The 17,848-nt window shown below is 43.1% G+C and overlaps 3 protein-coding genes across 3 annotated transcripts; 1 reads left to right on the plus strand and 2 right to left on the minus strand.

Moving 5' to 3' along the window:
* Positions 1-385: 385 nt before the first annotated feature.
* Positions 386-8,172, minus strand: psmb5 (proteasome 20S subunit beta 5). The gene is made up of 3 exons (XM_030404041.1): positions 7,893-8,172; positions 5,581-5,887; positions 386-1,071 (listed from the first exon to the last, which is right to left on the minus strand). The coding sequence occupies exons 1-3, from the start codon at positions 8,115-8,117 to the stop codon at positions 788-790; spliced, it is 816 nt and encodes a 271-aa protein (XP_030259901.1). The 5' UTR covers positions 8,118-8,172; the 3' UTR covers positions 386-787.
* Positions 8,173-8,301: 129 nt separating this feature from the next.
* psmb11a (proteasome 20S subunit beta 11a) lies at positions 8,302-9,976 on the minus strand. The gene has a single exon (XM_030404040.1). The coding sequence runs from the start codon at positions 9,486-9,488 to the stop codon at positions 8,460-8,462; it is 1,029 nt and encodes a 342-aa protein (XP_030259900.1). The 5' UTR covers positions 9,489-9,976; the 3' UTR covers positions 8,302-8,459.
* A 684-nt stretch (positions 9,977-10,660) lies between these two features.
* prmt5 (protein arginine methyltransferase 5) lies at positions 10,661-17,109 on the plus strand. The gene is made up of 16 exons (XM_030403982.1): positions 10,661-10,822; positions 11,126-11,244; positions 12,018-12,103; positions 12,314-12,448; positions 12,550-12,662; positions 12,779-12,828; positions 12,938-13,101; positions 13,199-13,360; positions 13,480-13,557; positions 14,314-14,372; positions 14,641-14,763; positions 15,076-15,251; positions 15,459-15,662; positions 15,767-15,877; positions 15,978-16,042; positions 16,161-17,109. Exons 1-16 carry the CDS (start codon positions 10,725-10,727, stop codon positions 16,311-16,313), a joined length of 1,896 nt encoding a protein of 631 aa, XP_030259842.1. The 5' UTR covers positions 10,661-10,724; the 3' UTR covers positions 16,314-17,109.
* The last annotated feature ends 739 nt before the right edge of the window (positions 17,110-17,848 follow it).

The raw sequence follows: 17,848 nt of genomic DNA on the forward strand, positions 1-17,848 counted from the left end.
GCGTATTTGTGCAACGTGAGCGGAGGAAGGGAACATTATCAATGAGGGGAAGAAAACACACTGTTACAACTCAGGAGGCACAATTACTGAGGCTTGTGGTATGCAATTAAATAGTGCTATTTAGACAGCGCTACTCCCTGCTAATAAACACAGAACATATAGAGGAGACAAACCAAGCTTCGGATGTACCTCTGAATCCCAACAGCTGGGGGAACAGATGACTGTAAAGTAAACACAAACAGCAGAAAAATGACTCCATCAAAGGAACATGAGGCGACGAGACTATACAGTCACTAAAGGGGGTGGATTCTGAGAAATGTAACTATTCAAGATCTTGAGACTTGAAGGTAAAAATCAGGACTCAGGAAAAATAAGCACAACACTGTTGAAAAAAAAGAAACATCACAGGTTTTATTGAGACAGATGTTTTCCAGGGTATGATCCAAATTATATGTATGTAGGGCAAGCATCACACTACTCCCACACTGTATTAACGTATGTTTGAGTCACTGCCACCCCTCTCTGCAGCAGCCGCCCCCCCCCCCCCCAAAAAAAATCATACACGGTGCAAGGTGAGTGGAGATGACTGCCATTGTTAAAAATGTACAATATAAAGCTTTAAGCTAGCAACAAGTCAAAAATGGGTCACAGATGTAAAGCAAGTGGAAACCAATCAGTAGCCGAGTCCTTTTTATTGATGTGTCAACCCTACTGACATTTCAGAACATCTCAAACACTGGATACTAGAATAAACTCCTAACTTTGTTTCTCCGCTTCCTTGCTACAACTATGCCTGATCCTTGTACTGCTGGTGCAGCATGAGCACGTCTTCCTGGGAGACCCTGGTCCAGCCCTCGCTGTGGACGTGGTAAAGGTTGACCTGCCCTCCGCTGTAGGCATCACGGAATGTGGCCTGGTAGATGGCGCGGCGACCTAGCTCGCAGGCCTCCTCCACGGACAGGTCCTGTCGCAGGCCGCTGTCCATCACGCCATAGGCGTACATGGAGCCTGAGCCCACAGCGAACAGATCACCACACACCCGGTTCCCCTCTGAGTCGACGTAGTACAGCCCTGAAGACAAAGGACAAAGAGGAAGGTCAAGAGGGTGGGAAGGAACAGGCATAATGTAAAGAGAGCTGTGTTCGATGTGAAAACGTCCTTTGTCCTCACGGCTCAGGTGTTGGGATTTTGTCAGGAAAACTGAGATGGTGTACATGCAACTCTTCCACGCAAACAAACACATAAACTTGTAAGCGCACACGCAGCATGTCCTCCAGAGAGAGAATATGAACAGCTGCAACCTCTCCAAGTGAAGTAAGGCTGGCAGATATGAACAGCTGCATCCTCTTCAAGTAAAACGAAGCCGGCCACGGAACCTGCTGACGAGGCGCGGGCCACATCGCTGTCTGCCCAGGGGCCTTGCTCAGGGCCTTATTGATCCCTGCAAACACGCTAAAAATTAACTATCGACCTGCAACCCGAAGCTGCACAGGTAACTGCACCTCGCACCTCAAAGAGGACAGAAAAAAAACAACAGCATGCTCATATTCTGTGGACATCAGTCGAGTGAAGCACATTCATAGCCTTCCAGATATAAACACACACACACAGAGACATTTCCTTCGCCTCCACACATATGCACCCTTGGATGACACATGGCAGCACACCCTCACCCCACACCGAACTGGTCATTCATGTAATCCCACGTGCACTGCAGACCCACACTGCTCTGATGGACCTGTGAGGGACAGTTTGCTCCATAACCACGCTCCGTGGACTCGCATGCGAGACATTTTGTTCCACACCATGACACACTTTCTAGGCCTGATCCCAGAGTGACGTGGAACGGGTGACTTGCGCCAGCCTGTGCGCTCGCCCACAGCCAGCCTGCAGATGGTGAAAAGACACCCTGCAAAAAAAGGCACGTTTTTCCACCGCGCTTCACATAGTGAAACCTGTGAAAATGATATGCACACAGAAAAACGCAGGGACACATGCATACGAAATTGCCTAATATCCACCACTATCGCTCATCTGCCACATTAAAAAACACTTCAAAATGCCCCCAGATTGCACATCCTCGCTCGCCGAGTTCCTCAGCTAAACTAGTGACAGTCTATTAGGGATAGAGCACCACTTGCTTTTCTGAAAAAAAAAAAAAAAAAAATGAAAGAAAAAAAAAAGGGCTTACCATTGCTTTCAACTGGCAAATTGCAGCTTCCTCAGCCTGTCGTTAGCTTGCCATGATAATCACCCAGTGCCTGCCTATGCACGGGGGTAATTTGCCATTCTGAGACCTGCCTGTTCCTCTTGAAAACTGTGAGGGACTCGTTAAAACCATAATAGGCGGGGAGCGAGAGTTGTAAAGGCAGCCTCTTGTGTTGAGTAGCACAGTTGACGGAGGTGGATAAGGACTCTTTAGGAGGTCCAAGTTTAGAAGCAGAGCGGCACCACAAAAAACACTTCCCACATCCAATCCATTCCAAACACACCTGGGGTCTTTGTAGAGCCCAATGCGATAACGCCAAACGGTCTCTGCGCCTCAAACGCTAACGCAGAAAAGCATGAAGGTGGCTGCGAGTGCTCAGAAAACAAAAATGTGTGTGTGTGTGTGGGGGGGGGGATTCATGTGGCCCACTTAAAGCGGAAGCAGGGGCACGCTGCCTGGATGGCGGAGCAGTGCAGCAGTGGCAGCCAAGTGAGGCTCCTTCCACTCCATTCGATCAACTGACAGGTGCTTAAGGAGCCTTTTTTTAGCAGCAGCTTGTGCAGCGTGTAGCTGGCTGGAGTGACAGCTTTTAGAGGTAGGTGAGGAGCACAGGGCAATGGATGGGTGGCTGGCATCAAATGGGTGAGCATCTGTCCATCATCTGTCCCTCTCACTAGAATTCACCACTGGATCAGGAGTAAAAAAGCGAGCAGCAGTTAAACAGAGAGGGGAAAAAAAAAACACATTACATCACTCTCTCGGGAGTGGCTGTAAACTGACTGCCACATGGGTCTCATCTGACGAGGTCTCATAGCGTACACCTACATCGCGTTTAATCACACGACACTTTACCCTTTCACGTCCTTGTAGGAAGCAGCGGAGGGTGCTACGAAAAGTGTGGGTGCTTTTCACTGGGGAGAAGCAAAGCCACTACAGAGTTATCAAGCTTTAAGTATGCACTGATGAAGTATCATAACATTTAATGGCATTACATAGAGCCATATTTGACAAGCTTCTCGACGTGGCTTTTATTTGGCATGCAGCTCAAGACACTCAATCAGGGAAATAAGTGCTCTTGACATGACTGTAGCCGGCTAATGAGCTTCCACCTAATCGCGATTGATTTCATTTACATGACATTTACCTCTCCATTCAATCACTGGCATTGTGGGGGCCATGGCAAAGCTCCCACACCTATTGAACTTATACAGGGATCATTATTTCCCCAATTGATTGCCCAGGATTTAACACGTGTCATTTACGTTTGCTGGCATACCGGCGGGCTGCCATTGTTCACACAGCCCTCTCTGCTCTCCAGACAAAGCCGGCATCGATCTCGGCGGGTGTACGGGCATTATGCATGCGACCCAATTGTCCGGGGCTGAGACCCGACGTCCATCATCCCGCCGCGCTCTCGCTGGCCCGCAGTACCATCCTCATCGATTTCCCATTACTGTGTCACTGTGGCGGCCTCTTTAAGCACACCTTCTGTGATGTACGGCCTCACACTGTGTGGCATCCAGAAGCCACAGCTTGAAGTACAATGAGGGGAAGAACATAATAGAGGCTGCAGCACCATCTAGTGGGGCACTCTGGGAACTACACGCATGTTTATACTCACATGCAACACCTATAACACCTTTCCATCAAAAATTTAAAAATGAAGTTTAGATACTTGATAGTTTGTTGTTTCACATCAAGGAAAAAATAACTACCAAGCCTTCATTTAGTGAAAACCTAAGCAGATTGAAAATATTATATACTTTCAGAATATCTATAAACTTTCATGATATAATTAAAGCTGCAAAGTTTAGTTGAGGAATAAAAAGACAGAAAATTCATTGGCAAGTATTTTGAGAGCCAATTCATTTTAAGTAACAATGCCGAGCTTCTGATGGCTCCTTTCCAGCTTCTATGATACGAGTATCTGCTGCTTTTTACTGTTCAAAACAGAATATATTGAGGTTTTGAACTATAACACATGACATTTAAAAAATGTTGCCTTTGACTTTCACTATTCTGTGATCTTTTATCGGCCAAACAATAAATGGATACATTGAGAAAAATACATAAATTAGTGTAGATCAAATTAATCATTGGCTGTATCTAATAGAAAGCAAAACATGGGATGCCCCCATAAGATCACTGGTACCCAGCTACAGAGCATCAGTGATATCAGTGAAGTTCCTGCGCAGTGCAGAAAAAGGATACTTCAAGACAAAACCCACCCCAGCCAGTCTGTTTACCTCGCTACTATCTGGGGTGAAATACAGAGGCATATCAGCTGCTGCATGACAAGATTACAGAGCAGCTTCAATCCTCAGGCTTCACTCCTCAACTCTTCCACTAAACTCGGGCAGAACCAATAGTTGCTTTGTTTTGGGTGAACCGTAAAGGAACTACAGCTTGCTCTTTGTTGCACAGCTCCCTATTGTAGGATGATAGATCAAAAATGCTTGAATCTAAGATTCGTCAAAGAAGTTCCCCCCCCAGGAGGCTTACGTCTACCTTTAAATACTTTTCTTCACTTACCTGAACTCTGATATTATATGACGTTACAAATCCCACCTAAGTACAACAACTCTTGAATAGATATAAACAAGGGATACAAGAAGTGGACTGTCAGCCAATACCCAGAATACTCTGCTTCTCATGGCCAATAACAATAAGACAACTGGTAATTTCACATTTTCGTACTTTAAAGACTCTAATGCAGTGAGCAAACATGGATGATTTAGTATTCCAAAGCTCTATTAAGCTTTGCTGTGTTAAAACTTTTCCATCCTGTCTGAACAGTTACTGAGGATGTATTATAAATTGCAATCATGTTGCCTTCCACTGAAACTGTAAAAAGCGTCCAGGCTGGTGGGCAACATGTTCGGCTCTCTAGTCTACTCTGTGTGTCCCTACCTGGTTCTTCATCTCGTGTTCATTGGTGTACTGTAAACCAACTTTCATGGTGCAAACAGTCCCCTGTATTGGAGTCTGTATATGCTGTAGTTGGTAGGTCAGTGAAAGAGAGGCTCAGGCAAATCTGCGCCATATAATTTTTCTATTTATGATAGTATAAATTTCCCCAACATCGGGTTGATACAGTTTTTCTATCGCTTTTGAAAAAGATAACAATTATGCTCCCTGAAATTTATCAGACATAATTTCCAAAAATATATTATATCCTAAAATAATTTAATTATGCAAGTAATCATATTCCCTTCCGTCAGCAGATGTCGCTTTACTTTTAGTAAATCAGTAATCTAATGCTGGATGAATGAATGAATGAATGAATGAATGAATGAATAAATAAATAAATAAATAAATAAATAGCAGTAGAAAATGGACATGTGTGTGTCATATACATCTGTGGTATTTACCTGGGCCTCTCTTGTCCCAGCCACACACCATGGTTCCCATGCTGAGTCCCATGCCTTTGTACTGGTACACCATGTTAGCGAGCAGCTTGGAGGCCGCTGCCACTGAGATGCGCTCCTTGTTGCGGAGCTCATAGATGCGGCACTGACGAGCCAGCAGGCGTTCCCAGAAGCTGCAGTCTGCAGCTCCTCCGGCCATGGTGCCCAGCAGGTAGGGATTGATCTCAATCACCTTCTTCACTGTCTGCGAGGCAATGTAGGAACCCGCTGTGGCCCGAGAGTCCACCGCAACAATGACACCATGCTGGAACTGAGAGAAAAAAAAAACAGCAGTGGGAGAACACTTTAGTGAAGGACATTACAGCAGGAGGGGAAACAGGTTAACAGAGCAGTCACTGGAGGATCAGGATGTCTATATTTTGTATTATTATCGGTATTATCTCAAAATACATTTAAAGACAAGTTAAACATCTGTAACTAGTCACAACTAAAGTGGTCAAGTACCACTAATTATCTAACACCTTTCATTTCTTAAGTTCAGAGCCTGAAATGGGAAACTTCAAACCAGTTAGGAATACAGGCCCTTTTTACACAGTGGAGCCACACAGTATAAATGTACGAATGTGTAGTTTAATCATCTATCAAGCAGAAAAGTGCTGCTGCTCGACAGTTGTCAAAAATATGTAATATATGTTTCGGCTCTGTCAGAAAGCTGCCGGATAAAAGGGAAGACTTTTGCTCCTTCCTATAAAACCCCTCTATCACTGAACTGACAGTCACATCAGGCGTATAGTGTTCAAGTGAAGACAACAGATTTGGTCAGTCAGAGGGAGATGTCGGCTGGGGAGGTTTTTTCTCCGACTAGCCGCCCCCCCGCACTCAGGGATTAAGGGATAAAGTTGGCGTCATTTTATATTTTCGTTTTATCAACAAATCCCCTGAAGAGACCAGAGCCCACTGCAGGGATGTGGTTCAGTATTTACACTGCTCTGCTCGTCTGGCGCTCTGAGAGAAAAATGCTACATTGGCTGTTTTCACAGTTATGAAAAGATAGGTCGGCAAAATAAAATATAACGTTTTTTGATGTGTTTAGAATAGTTTTGGGATGAGAAAGGGGTTCAAATCACAATTCTATTATTAGCATTAATCCATTAGTGACTTTGGGGATTTCATGAAACCTGTTGGTGATTACAAAATAACCACTAAAGTCAAATAAACCCATTAGGATCACATTCCCACTTTGGTTGACATGGATTGATGCTTAATGAGCACCATCTTAATTCTCTAGTCCTACGACAGTCAAGGAGCATTTCACCAATTGTGATTTAGTAGTGTTAAAGACTGATGTACCAAGTTTGACCAATACTTGGTAAACCAAACATTCAGAGGTTCTCCATTTAGCGTGTTGGAGGAACACCATTTTCATGAAATATGATAGTGTAACTACAGAAACAGAATAGGTGTGTAAAGCAATAATTCTAATGAAGAATTGGAAAAGCTGCTATAATTTGTTCTCAAGATTCTGTAAACAGCCTGCCAGGACAAATAATTACTCAATACATTAACTAACACGCCTGTTAGTTCCTCTTGTTTACAGTTAAATTAACTTTTAATGGCACTGATCATTTATTAGGGTTGAAAACAATTCTCAACTACACAATCTGATGAGAAAAATTAATGAAAAATCAATACATTTTGCCAAGTGTGTTTCAGTGCCACAGTATTCCACAATGCAATGAAGAAATGTATTATCTGAACTAACTTACACAAGCTGATGTGGCATTATGTAAAATAAATATTGATATAATCGTTATGAATGTGTTGAGAATTATTAAAACAACATGAACAAAGGCCAACTTAGTTTGAGATTGATCAAATCAAAACCGACTAAAGCATGTGTAGATGCGGCTAGGGTTTACATTTACAGAAGTGGCATCTTATTTGATATTCATGCACTGATCGGATGCAAATAGAGCCACAGGGCAGAATAGCCATAGCCACTGACACCTACACTGTAATTACAGAGATGGCTGTCACGGCTGCATCTAGATGACCAGCCTTCGCTGACAGAGTTTTCTTTTAAGCCATAATTACCTAACAGCATCTAAAGTGGCTAGCGTTGTGTGAACGCCTGCAATGAGAAAGCGGTTTGTAGCCATGCTAGCATGCTAACATTGGGAGACGTAGCGTTACGCTAGCCCTAAAGAATAATGTTTACAATCTTAATGAGTTATCAAACGTTTACCTTGACAACTTCAGTCAGCATTATCGTTTTATTTTGCCAGCTAATTACAACAAGCGACTCGTTGACTTACTTTAAAAGCTAATGTGGTGGTTCCATGCAGGAACTCTATTTTCCTCTCGACGCCATCCTCGTCCCCGGCACCCAGCGGATTTTTGACCAGGAAATTGAGACCGTCTCCCGGCGTGGCATCAAATCCCATACCGCTCTGTTCTGGTCCACATCCATAAGTAAACGGTTGACAATTGTCAAAGGAAAAATCCGCACAATCACTGTTCAACACACTAGCAAGTGCCATCTTTGAAACTGTCTGATGAGCAAGCGACTTCCGCCGTGTGAGGATACGACAATTTATTGAGTCATGGCGGCGCAGACCACGCAGCGCCCCCTGTGTTTGTGGCGGACTAAAGACTTTGTGCCTCTATGTACAAGCACATAAATCATCTGTGTGAACTGTGACCCAGGCAAACAAAAACAAGATTTACAGGCTTAGCAATTTGGCAGGATGCTTGAATACATAAATTATTACAAAAAGATTTATTGACTAGTTGACAAAAGCGGGTTAATCTGAATAACTTGGTTTAGTGTAGTAGCTGACTATTTCTAACCCTTGACCCCTAGAAACCCCAATAATTTTGCCTCATCGTGAAGCATCTATTTCAGTCAGTCTTTTCCTTTCCTCAACCCTCTTTGCCCTCCTTTCCATGTCTCTATAATATTCCTCTTTCAGGTCCTCTCTTTTTCTCTGGCTCCATCCCTTGGCTGTGATGAGAAAGAGGTCCACATTATTTCCTGAGTAGGCATCCCTGTGAGTAGCTCTGAACACCGCTTCTCTTGCCAAGGAGACTGCCTCATCTTTACTCAGAGTCCACCTTAGCTCTCGATCCAGGACTCCATAAGCATAAGGAGAGCCTGAGCCGACAGAAAAGACGTCCCCCTGCAGTCGGGCTCCATCGCTGCACACATATATCAGCTTTGGGCCCCTGTGAGGAGATGCAGAATGTGCAATTGCAGTAGCATCTTGGCTGAATGAGTCCTCTGACCTCTGGACACAGTCAGTGTTGCCTGCTTCTTTATCCCAGCCACACAGTGTCAGAGCCACACACACTTCAGTCCCTTTAAAAGGGTGCAGCATAAACGAGAGGAGCTTGGCAGCGCCACGGATTGAAAGGCGACGTCTGTGCCGCAGTTGGTAGAGTCTGATCTCTCTGGCCAGAATTCTCTCCCACAGCATGCAGTCCGCACCACTACCAGAGGAGGTGACCACTAAATGGGAGTGAATTGGGGTAATCTTATGAACAGCCGGACAGGCAACAAGCCCCCCAGCACTGGCTCGTGTGTCCGCAGCTGCAATGACTCCACCTTGGAAGATGAAACCCAAGGTCGTTGTTCCATGGGACAGAGGAAAAGGCCTGCGGACGGTCACTGAATGGTTGGCGGGGGGAACAGGAAATGAACGTCTTCGGTTAAAAGTGGTCGAGTATGGCAAAGCTGGCATCAAGAAATGCAGCGGGGTCCCATTGTTTCCAACAGATTTCTCTTGTCTCAATCCAGAATTGTAAGAGTCAGTTGTACGATAAGATGTGGCAGAATCTTCCAAATACGAGGCAGGAAACCACTTGCGATGTAAAAGTGTCTCTTCAAAGCCACAAACATCCTCCAAAGCCATAATGGTGTAAGTGACACAGATTCCTTTATCAGTATATCAGAGTGTCTTTCTCGGAAAATGGCAGGAAATAAAAAAGTCACAAAGACAGAGCTGTAAGATCTGTAAGAAAACTGTTCCAACACACTAAAAAGCCTCATAAATCCCACTGTGGTTTGTATTGCTGACTGCTGCCATAAACTCTAATTCTCTCACTGACTGTCTGATCTGAAAGTCAGACTTTTTACCCTTTTATATCCCTCCCAAAATGATGCCTTTGTGTCCAAAAGCCTGTGAGTTGGCATAAGTGATATTTTATCCTTCCTGCTGTGAACATAATATCAACAGACGCTACTTTCTGCAAACTTGACATGATCTGCGAAGAGTCCGAGTCATCTTGCTAGTTGTGTGCAAGTTCATACATATCTTTGACATCATTTTCAGTTTGTTGTTAGAGGTAAGCTACTGCTATATTTTCCATGCTGTAGTGGAACACCACAATACAACAGTGGTTGTTTAACTATTTCACATTAATGTAGACCTACACAAATTAGACCATGGAACCCCCAAACCCCCCCCCCCTATAAGCTCTTGTCCCAGGGTCCCCATCTCATAAGACTTTCGCCTTTAGATTTTGTATTAGAATATATGACTATCAAAATAGTCATGTATTCTGACATGGAATAATTCATGTATGGGATTATAGTGAAAGTATAAGTATTCCTCATTTTGCTGTTAACCCCTGGAACATCTACAAGGCCCCTGGGTGTCCCCATACCCCACAATGAGAACCACTGCAATACATCAACAACATTAGGGATAGAAAAACTGAAGAATTAATTAATCTGATGGATTACCAATCACATTTAGTCTTTTTTTTCTGCCGATAGGATCTATTTGTATGACTGTGACTTTAATTCATTTTTATAACAAAAAAATATGTTATTAAAATTACAGTTATATTATTTGTCAAAGTATACATATAAACATCATCAAAGTTTTTTGCGACACATTTTTGGAGAGAGATATCAAATATTGACATGAAAGCATCATCTGCTAAGTTCAATAATCATAAACTAAGGACAGTTATCGCGGTAATTTAGAGACATGCAACAGGAATACTTGCGATGCCATTTCGGGTCTAAACCAACCGCTACCCAATGAGAAAGCACGTCCTTACAGATCCAAGATGGCGTCGGTTTCCTCCTAATACAGAGCGACGAGACGGTCCCAGTTCGATCCATTCAGTCGGCTAGAATCATGGCGTCCGCCAGTACTGGGGGCAGAGTGTCCTGCGGGAGAGATTTGAATTGCGTGCCGGAGATAGCCGACACGTTAGCTGCGGTCGCCAAACTCGGGTAAGGAGAGTGTTGCCTTCCGCAAGATATGTTGTAGTGCAATTGAGTTTACTTGAGGGGCGCGCTGGTTTGCTAGCATAATGTCGGTGCGTGATGCTTGCTAAGCTAGCCGGTGAATTACCAGCACGTGCACAATCACAACGATGCTTTACACTGGTGTCCAGTGTTTGTTATACCCCTGTAGGCTGTTGTGTTGGAATGTGTGAGCTTGCGTAAATATGTGTCCGTGTCAACTCTGCTTGACATTATAAATAATATGGTTTTTTTAAAATGATGTTCTTTCTTTCTTTCTTCTGTGTCCAGGTTTGACTTCCTCTGCATGCCCCTGTTTCACTCGAGGTTCACGAGAGAGTTTGAGTTAGATCCCGCTAAATCCCGAATCGGTGCCCAGACCCGGTCAGACCTGCTGCTGTGTGGAAGAGGTTCGTGGTCATACCCTCACGTTTCTATCATGTCAAGACACGTCATAGACACTAAATGATTGTGTCCTGTCTTTAAATCAGACAACTGTGTGCTAGAACAGAACAGGCCTCCTGTGACACAGTAGATGGCTGGCTGATTAAGTGTAAACCAGTAGATTCCAGTTCTTCATTTTATATTCTCATACGTTAATCGATTCTTTTGGTTTGGTTTACTGACGGCAATTAAATACACACTAATCAAAGTTAGTTAGGGATATGGGTGCATGTGCATGGATATGCAATAAAAGTCAAATGAGATGTCGCTTTCATTTTGAGGACCAGAAAAGTCACAGCATGAATAATCAAGCAAAGCACTAGAATATCCCTAACTCAAATTGCGTAGTATTTGTAAAAAAGAAAATGGACATCAGACTACTGTTGGAGACTGACGGAAAGGTCTGTACATAATTGGGGTTAACACAGTCCATCTACATTTATCTAGGTTGTCCCAGGTGTTAAATGTCTGACATTAAGTATATTACGAAACAGATTGGGTCTAAAGTATCAGAGACATGCTTGAAATAAATCACATCATGGAATGACATTTGAAAAATATTGCAAATTAAAATTTGTTGGCAACTATTTATTATTCATGTGCTATTTGATTACTTTTTGCAATCTGGAGCCAGTGAAATAGATGGATGTTCTCACTGAGAAGAGACTCTAGGGACAGAAAATAAATGCTAATATGTCAATTGATGCATCTTCTTAATTATCCATTATGCTTGGTCTAGACTGGAATACACTAATTGTTGGGAAGCTCTCGCCATGGATCGATGCAGATGCAGAAATCCAGACAGAACGCAGAAACTCCGAAGCCGTAAGTTGCTCACTTTGGACCGTTCTATGACATTCACTGTCTTTGAGGCTGTCAGGGATGTTGTTGCTGTAGAGGGTTCTTAAATCTCCAAGATTTTGCGGCATGAGTGAACTAATCTTTTCCAGTGTCTCCTATCTACCCTTCTGAATCTGCCTTTTTGTGTTATCCGCCCTTACTCTTATCATTCTTTTTTCCTGTGGTTCTCTCCAGGCTCTGGCACAGGAGCTAAACTTCTCAGCCTACCTTGGTCTGCCTGTCTTCATGATCCCTCTGAAGGGCCCTTGTAACGCCAATCTAGCTCGCGTGCTGCTAAATCATATCCACACTGGACACCACACCTCAAATGTAAGACACACAGCATTGACGAACTAAGCATGCACATGTAGATTGCAGAAAATGGCTGAAATCACCAGCTAACTGCTGTTGTCCTCCCGGATGTGATTTAGTTCTGGATACGTGTCCCGCTGTTGGCTTCAGAGGACATGCGGGAAGATCTGATCGAGAATGAACCAATCACCTGCATTGATGACACAAGTGTTGATGAGAAGACCTGGAGCTGGTTAGTGTCACACCAGTCCACTTCCTTAGCAGTCGAGTGCTGCCTGCATGCTAAAACTGTTATTGATTTCCTTTAAAGTCAAGACTCTTTTTGTTTACTTGCCTCTGCTCTTTTAGGTGGCACTCATTTAGAACCCTTTGTGATTACAACAAGAGGATCTGTCTTGGTGAGAGAGCACACTATGAAGCATGAGCCTGGGGCAAAGTCAGTGCATTAAAAAATAATTATGGTCGTGTCTGCTACTAAAAATTTCCCTCTTTTTCATATCCCTGAAGCTATTGAAGTCGGAGCAGACATGCCGTCAGACGCTGTGATCGATAAGTGGCTCGGGGAACCAATCAAAGCAGCCATACTGCCCACCAGCATCTTCCTAACTAATAAGAAGGGCTTCCCTGTTTTGTCAAAAGCCCATCAGCGTATAATCTTCTCTCTCTTCAAGGTATAATTCAACAGATTCAACTGAAATTAATCACCAGCCAAATGCGTGTCGTTTTAATAAAACATTTTTAAAAAAAACCTCTTATGTCTTCTCTTAGTTGGAAGCCCAGTTCATCTTCACAGGAACCAGTCGCCACACTGAGAAGGACTTCCGATCCTACCTGCAGTACCTGGAATACCTCAACCAGAACCGGCCTGCTCCCAATGCCTACGAGCTCTTCGCCAAAGGCTATGAAGACTACCTGCAGTCTCCCCTCCAGGTGAGCAAGTGCTTCTTTGTGCTCATATATTTAAAATGTGTATCTTTTTTTAATCTTTTTTTATCCTTTACCTGTTTAATAATGAAGACTGTATTTTTGTATCCCTCCCTCCCTTTTAGCCACTCATGGATAACCTGGAGTCTCAGACATATGAAGTGTTTGAAAAGGATCCTATAAAATATTCACAGTACCAACAGGTAGGACAGCTGTGACGGTGCAGAGTACTGGAACACAATAGAGCATAAAGTGATCACAGTTTCATGTGCCAATTTCTATCCAGAACCCAAAATTCCCACAAAGGGGACATTTTTAGACCTTGTAGTGAACGCTTGTCCCAAGAAGCATTGATGCCAAACTACTACTGCTGCTACATCCAACCTGCTCTGTTTCTTCTTGCATAATAAGCTATAGGTTTATGGACATTTTATGTAAAGCTATGTGAAATGGTTATTTGATGCTGGATGAAGTTGTCCATCTCACAAACGGATAGTCTTCCATTTCAACAAATAGTCAGTGTATATTGGTTCATAAAAGAGGTATTTATTTTTCTTTTGTGCGAAGCGACCCAAAACCCCTAAAGTTAGCCATCTTTATCACGCACACATCCTACTTGTGAGTATGGAGGCAGCATCTACAACCAACATTTAGACTTTACATAACACTGTGGATATGTAAATAAGTTTTACTCATTTTATAGTCTACAAATTGGTTCGATGGCACAATGTATGTAAAACATAAATGCTAATGTAGCTACTCTCACAATCATCTTACTTTTGAAATATTTAATTTGCTGTCAATAGATGTTTGAATGTTGAATGGAGAACTTGTAAAGAAAGAGCAGATTGTCACACACCACTGACATGTCTCTTATTGCAAAATCATAAAGTTGTAATAAGTCTGTATGAGATTAACGCACAACATACTGATGTTGTGCTTTGTCTCTGCGTCTGCAGGCCGTATATAAATGTCTACTTGACAGAGTTCCAGAAGAGCAGAAGGACACAAATGTTCAGTGAGTATTTTGTACCGAAATCTGTGTACAATCAATGACAAAATTGTGTTTGAATTCAGAACGGCTGTGGCATTTTAATTACTATCTGGCTACCGACTTGTATAGTTAGATAACATTTTGCAGCTGACAACCTCCCATCCTGGTGGATCTCAATATAATACCCATACTAGTAGAACAGGGTAATATTTTTGAGAGGAAATAATGACAATGTTATGATTGGTTAGCGATTGTGGCAACCTTTAAAAACGATTTTCTGTCTTTGTCACAGGGTGCTCATGGTGTTGGGAGCAGGTAGAGGTCCGCTGGTCAATGCATCCCTGCGAGCTGCCAGGCAGGCTGACAGGAAGCTGAAGGTGTACGCTGTGGAGAAAAATCCCAATGCTGTAATCACGTGAGTGCAGTGCTACTATTAAACTCGATGCCTTTGTCTGTGTGTGCAAAAATATTCACAGGATTGCTTTTGCACCTTCGTTTATTGAACATAGCAGTATAAGTCCTGTCGCATTGAATCATGAGTAAGCAAAGTTGAGGTTGAGAAGTCGGGTAAATGCATCCTGGTGTGATCAGATAATTAAATTGTTGGGGAAAAAGTCATTTATTTTGTAGTATGTTGATGGCTCTCTTGTTAGCCCACATGACTGACATGGCTAATGATGTTAATGATGCCATGCACAAACATTTTAACTGGTTCAATCTTGCTCAGGCTGGAGAACTGGCGCTTTGAGGAGTGGGGGGATCAGGTGACTGTGGTGTCATGTGACATGCGGGAGTGGGCAGCACCTGAGAAGGCCGACATCATTGTCAGCGAGCTGCTTGGATCGTTTGGTGACAACGAACTTTCACCCGAGTGCTTAGATGGAGCGCAGCACTTCCTCAAAGGTACAACACAGCTGTGCTTTAATGCTTTTTTTGGGTTTGTTTTTTTCACTTTTAAAGAATCAACAACATATCCAGATGCTGTAGTTGCAGAGTCATTGTTTGCTACATCAAACATGTGAAAAAGCATTTGTCAGCCTCTGTTAACTGCCATGCTTCCTTGCCTCTCCAATCACTTTCTCTTTTCCTGTTTCTCGTCTTGCCACTCAGATGATGGAGTGAGCATCCCCTGTTCCTACACGTCCTTCCTGGCTCCCCTGTCCTCTTCAAAGCTTTACAACGAAGTACGGGGGTGCCGGGAACGTGACAAGGATCCAGAGTGCCATTTTGAGACGCCCTACGTGGTGCGCCTCCATAACTTCCACCAATTGGCTGAGCCCAAACCGTGCTTCACCTTCAGACACCCTACAAAAGGTAGAGACAAACATTCTGAACTTGGTGTCTGCCATGAAACGAGCACACTACACGTGTTGACAGAATGTTTTTGAATGAGTTGATCACAGTTTTTCTTCTTTCAGATATGAACAATAACCGGTATCAGTGCCTCAAGTTCACAGTGGGCTGTAACTCTGTGCTCCATGGGTTTGCTGGCTACTTTGAGACCACACTGTACAAAGATGTCACACTCAGTAAGTCATCTTTATAAAGAGGAAGTCACCTTGTGCTATAATTGGATCTATGTATTAATGTTTGTGTGTGTGTGTGTGTGTGTGTGTGTGTGTTTGGCAGGTATAAAACCAGAAACGCATTCACCTGGAATGTTCTCCTGGTTCCCCATCCTCTTCCCCCTCAAAGTAAGTTATACACGCAGTACTCAATAAAAGTCCCCTGGTCTTTTTGTAAATGTAACAATAGACATGATTGCATTCACATATTAATTCTGTTTCCTTCCTCAAATTCTTCTTTCAATAGCAACCCATCTCCATATCTCGTGATGATGATGTCACAGTGCGATTCTGGCGCTGCAACAACGGGAAGAAGGTGTGGTATGAATGGGCCGTGACCGAGCCCGCCTGCTCTGCCATCCACAATCCGGCAGGACGCTCCTACACCATCGGCCTCTGAACATGTCACACCCGCCAGCAGGCACACACACACACATGTTTCTGTAAGACTTGGTGATGGTTAAAGTGCAGGTGGCCTGGCTCCTTTTTATATACACGGTTAAAACCTGGACTTGTGGTGCAAAACCCTCAAAGTGCCCTCTGGCTTTCAAACTGACCAGTGATAGGCACTCTCCAGCCGGCAATGGAAAAGTTGATTGGATACACCAGATTTTACAGCCTGTGTTTCTTTTTGAAGTCTGTGTGCAGGTGATAGTCCATCCCTGCTGAAACAAAGTGTATTGTTGCTGTGAGATTGGCTCATTCAGATTAGGTCAAACACCTCTCCACTGGTTTATTTTTTAACCGTCTCTTGTCCCCTCCCCCACTGTTCTGAACCAACATACACTATCAATCTAACCAGACCTTTGCCTTATCAAACACACATTCCATACTGATACTTACACAAGGTTGCAAATATGTTTTTCCTAAAATGGCAATGGTTTGTCATGTTTATTCATCCAATTAGATCGAACAAATGTTCATGATGTCTAATTCAAGAGGGTTAGGGTAATGGACTGGATTGGGCTATAAGTGTTCGCTGTGATTGGATGATTCCATTGCTGTCCTAGGAACAAAACTTAATTGCACAAGGGATACGCTTTTCAGGTCACATACCATAATGTTTGGGGGGCTTCCTCTTCATACCTTTTTGTTATTTTGTTTCTGTATGTTTGAACCAAGTCAATAAAGACAACACTGAAATGTCCTCCAAATACTCTGTTTGATATATAAATGCTTTGTTTGGTACCACCATACTCAAAGTTTCGTGTTGATTTTAGAATAATAGAAGGAGGCGTCATATGTTTTTCTTCAAGTTAAAAGGCAGCTGATTCTCCAAGCATGTGAGTTGTCCAGTAGATGTCGCCCTTAGATGACCACCTGCAGCCAAAGGTAATTAACATAGTTGTGTGCTCAGCCTGCCCTGCCCTAATATGTGTAAACAAATGGGTTTGGTAGGACTGGCAAGTGTACTGTTTAGATTTCTTTTGGTGAGTGGAATTTTTTTTATTCAAGTAAAAGGGGTTTATTGGCATGGAAAAAAGTTTACATTGCCAAACAAGTGTGAAATAAAAAAATGCATTTAAAAAAGACATAATGAAAAGGGAAAAAATAACAGAATAAATTAGAACTGCAGTATAAGAAATGCATTAAGGGATATTCTATAAACTGCGACTTAAAATACGTAATTTATCTTTTGAGCCTTGTCCCTCATTTGTGTCCTTAAAGACCTGTCAAATGCAACACATTTTAGGCACGAGTGTGAAATGAGTCACAACAATACAGTGTACAAGTGTGGTTACGCGTCAGTGCAGCTGTCAAGATCAATTGGGCTCTCATCAATGCAACAAAAGGAGCTAAATGTGCTCTTCAGTCACCGCTGACAGGGATTCTGTTTAACATGAGTTATTGCTGGCAGCAACATTTCTGGTGTTTGTGCACTCCACCTCCTGACACACATCTATTCTACACCCCTCATTCACCATGTGTAACTTG

The sequence above is a fragment of the Sparus aurata genome, chromosome 21 (genome assembly GCF_900880675.1).
Source record: "Sparus aurata chromosome 21, fSpaAur1.1, whole genome shotgun sequence".
Taxonomy (NCBI): domain Eukaryota; kingdom Metazoa; phylum Chordata; class Actinopteri; order Spariformes; family Sparidae; genus Sparus; species Sparus aurata.

Bases quoted from the DNA above. Each gene is read 5' to 3' on its own strand.
- psmb5 (XM_030404041.1), bottom strand. From the start codon at position 8,117: ATGGCACTTGCTAGTGTGTTGAACAGTGATTGTGCGGATTTTTCCTTT. The intron at 5,888-7,892 runs GTAAGTCAACGA...TTTTTCTCTCAG, and splicing joins CCACCACATTAGCTTTTAAA to TTCCAGCATGGTGTCATTGT. The intron at 1,072-5,580 runs GTAAATACCACA...CTTTGTCTTCAG, and splicing joins CTGGGACAAGAGAGGCCCAG to GGCTGTACTACGTCGACTCA.
- psmb11a (XM_030404040.1), bottom strand. From the start codon at position 9,488: ATGGCTTTGGAGGATGTTTGTGGCTTTGAAGAGACACTTTTACATCGC.
- prmt5 (XM_030403982.1), top strand. From the start codon at position 10,725: ATGGCGTCCGCCAGTACTGGGGGCAGAGTGTCCTGCGGGAGAGATTTG. The intron at 12,104-12,313 runs GTAAGTTGCTCA...GGTTCTCTCCAG, and splicing joins AACGCAGAAACTCCGAAGCC to GCTCTGGCACAGGAGCTAAA. The intron at 12,663-12,778 runs GTTAGTGTCACA...CTGCTCTTTTAG, and splicing joins GATGAGAAGACCTGGAGCTG to GTGGCACTCATTTAGAACCC.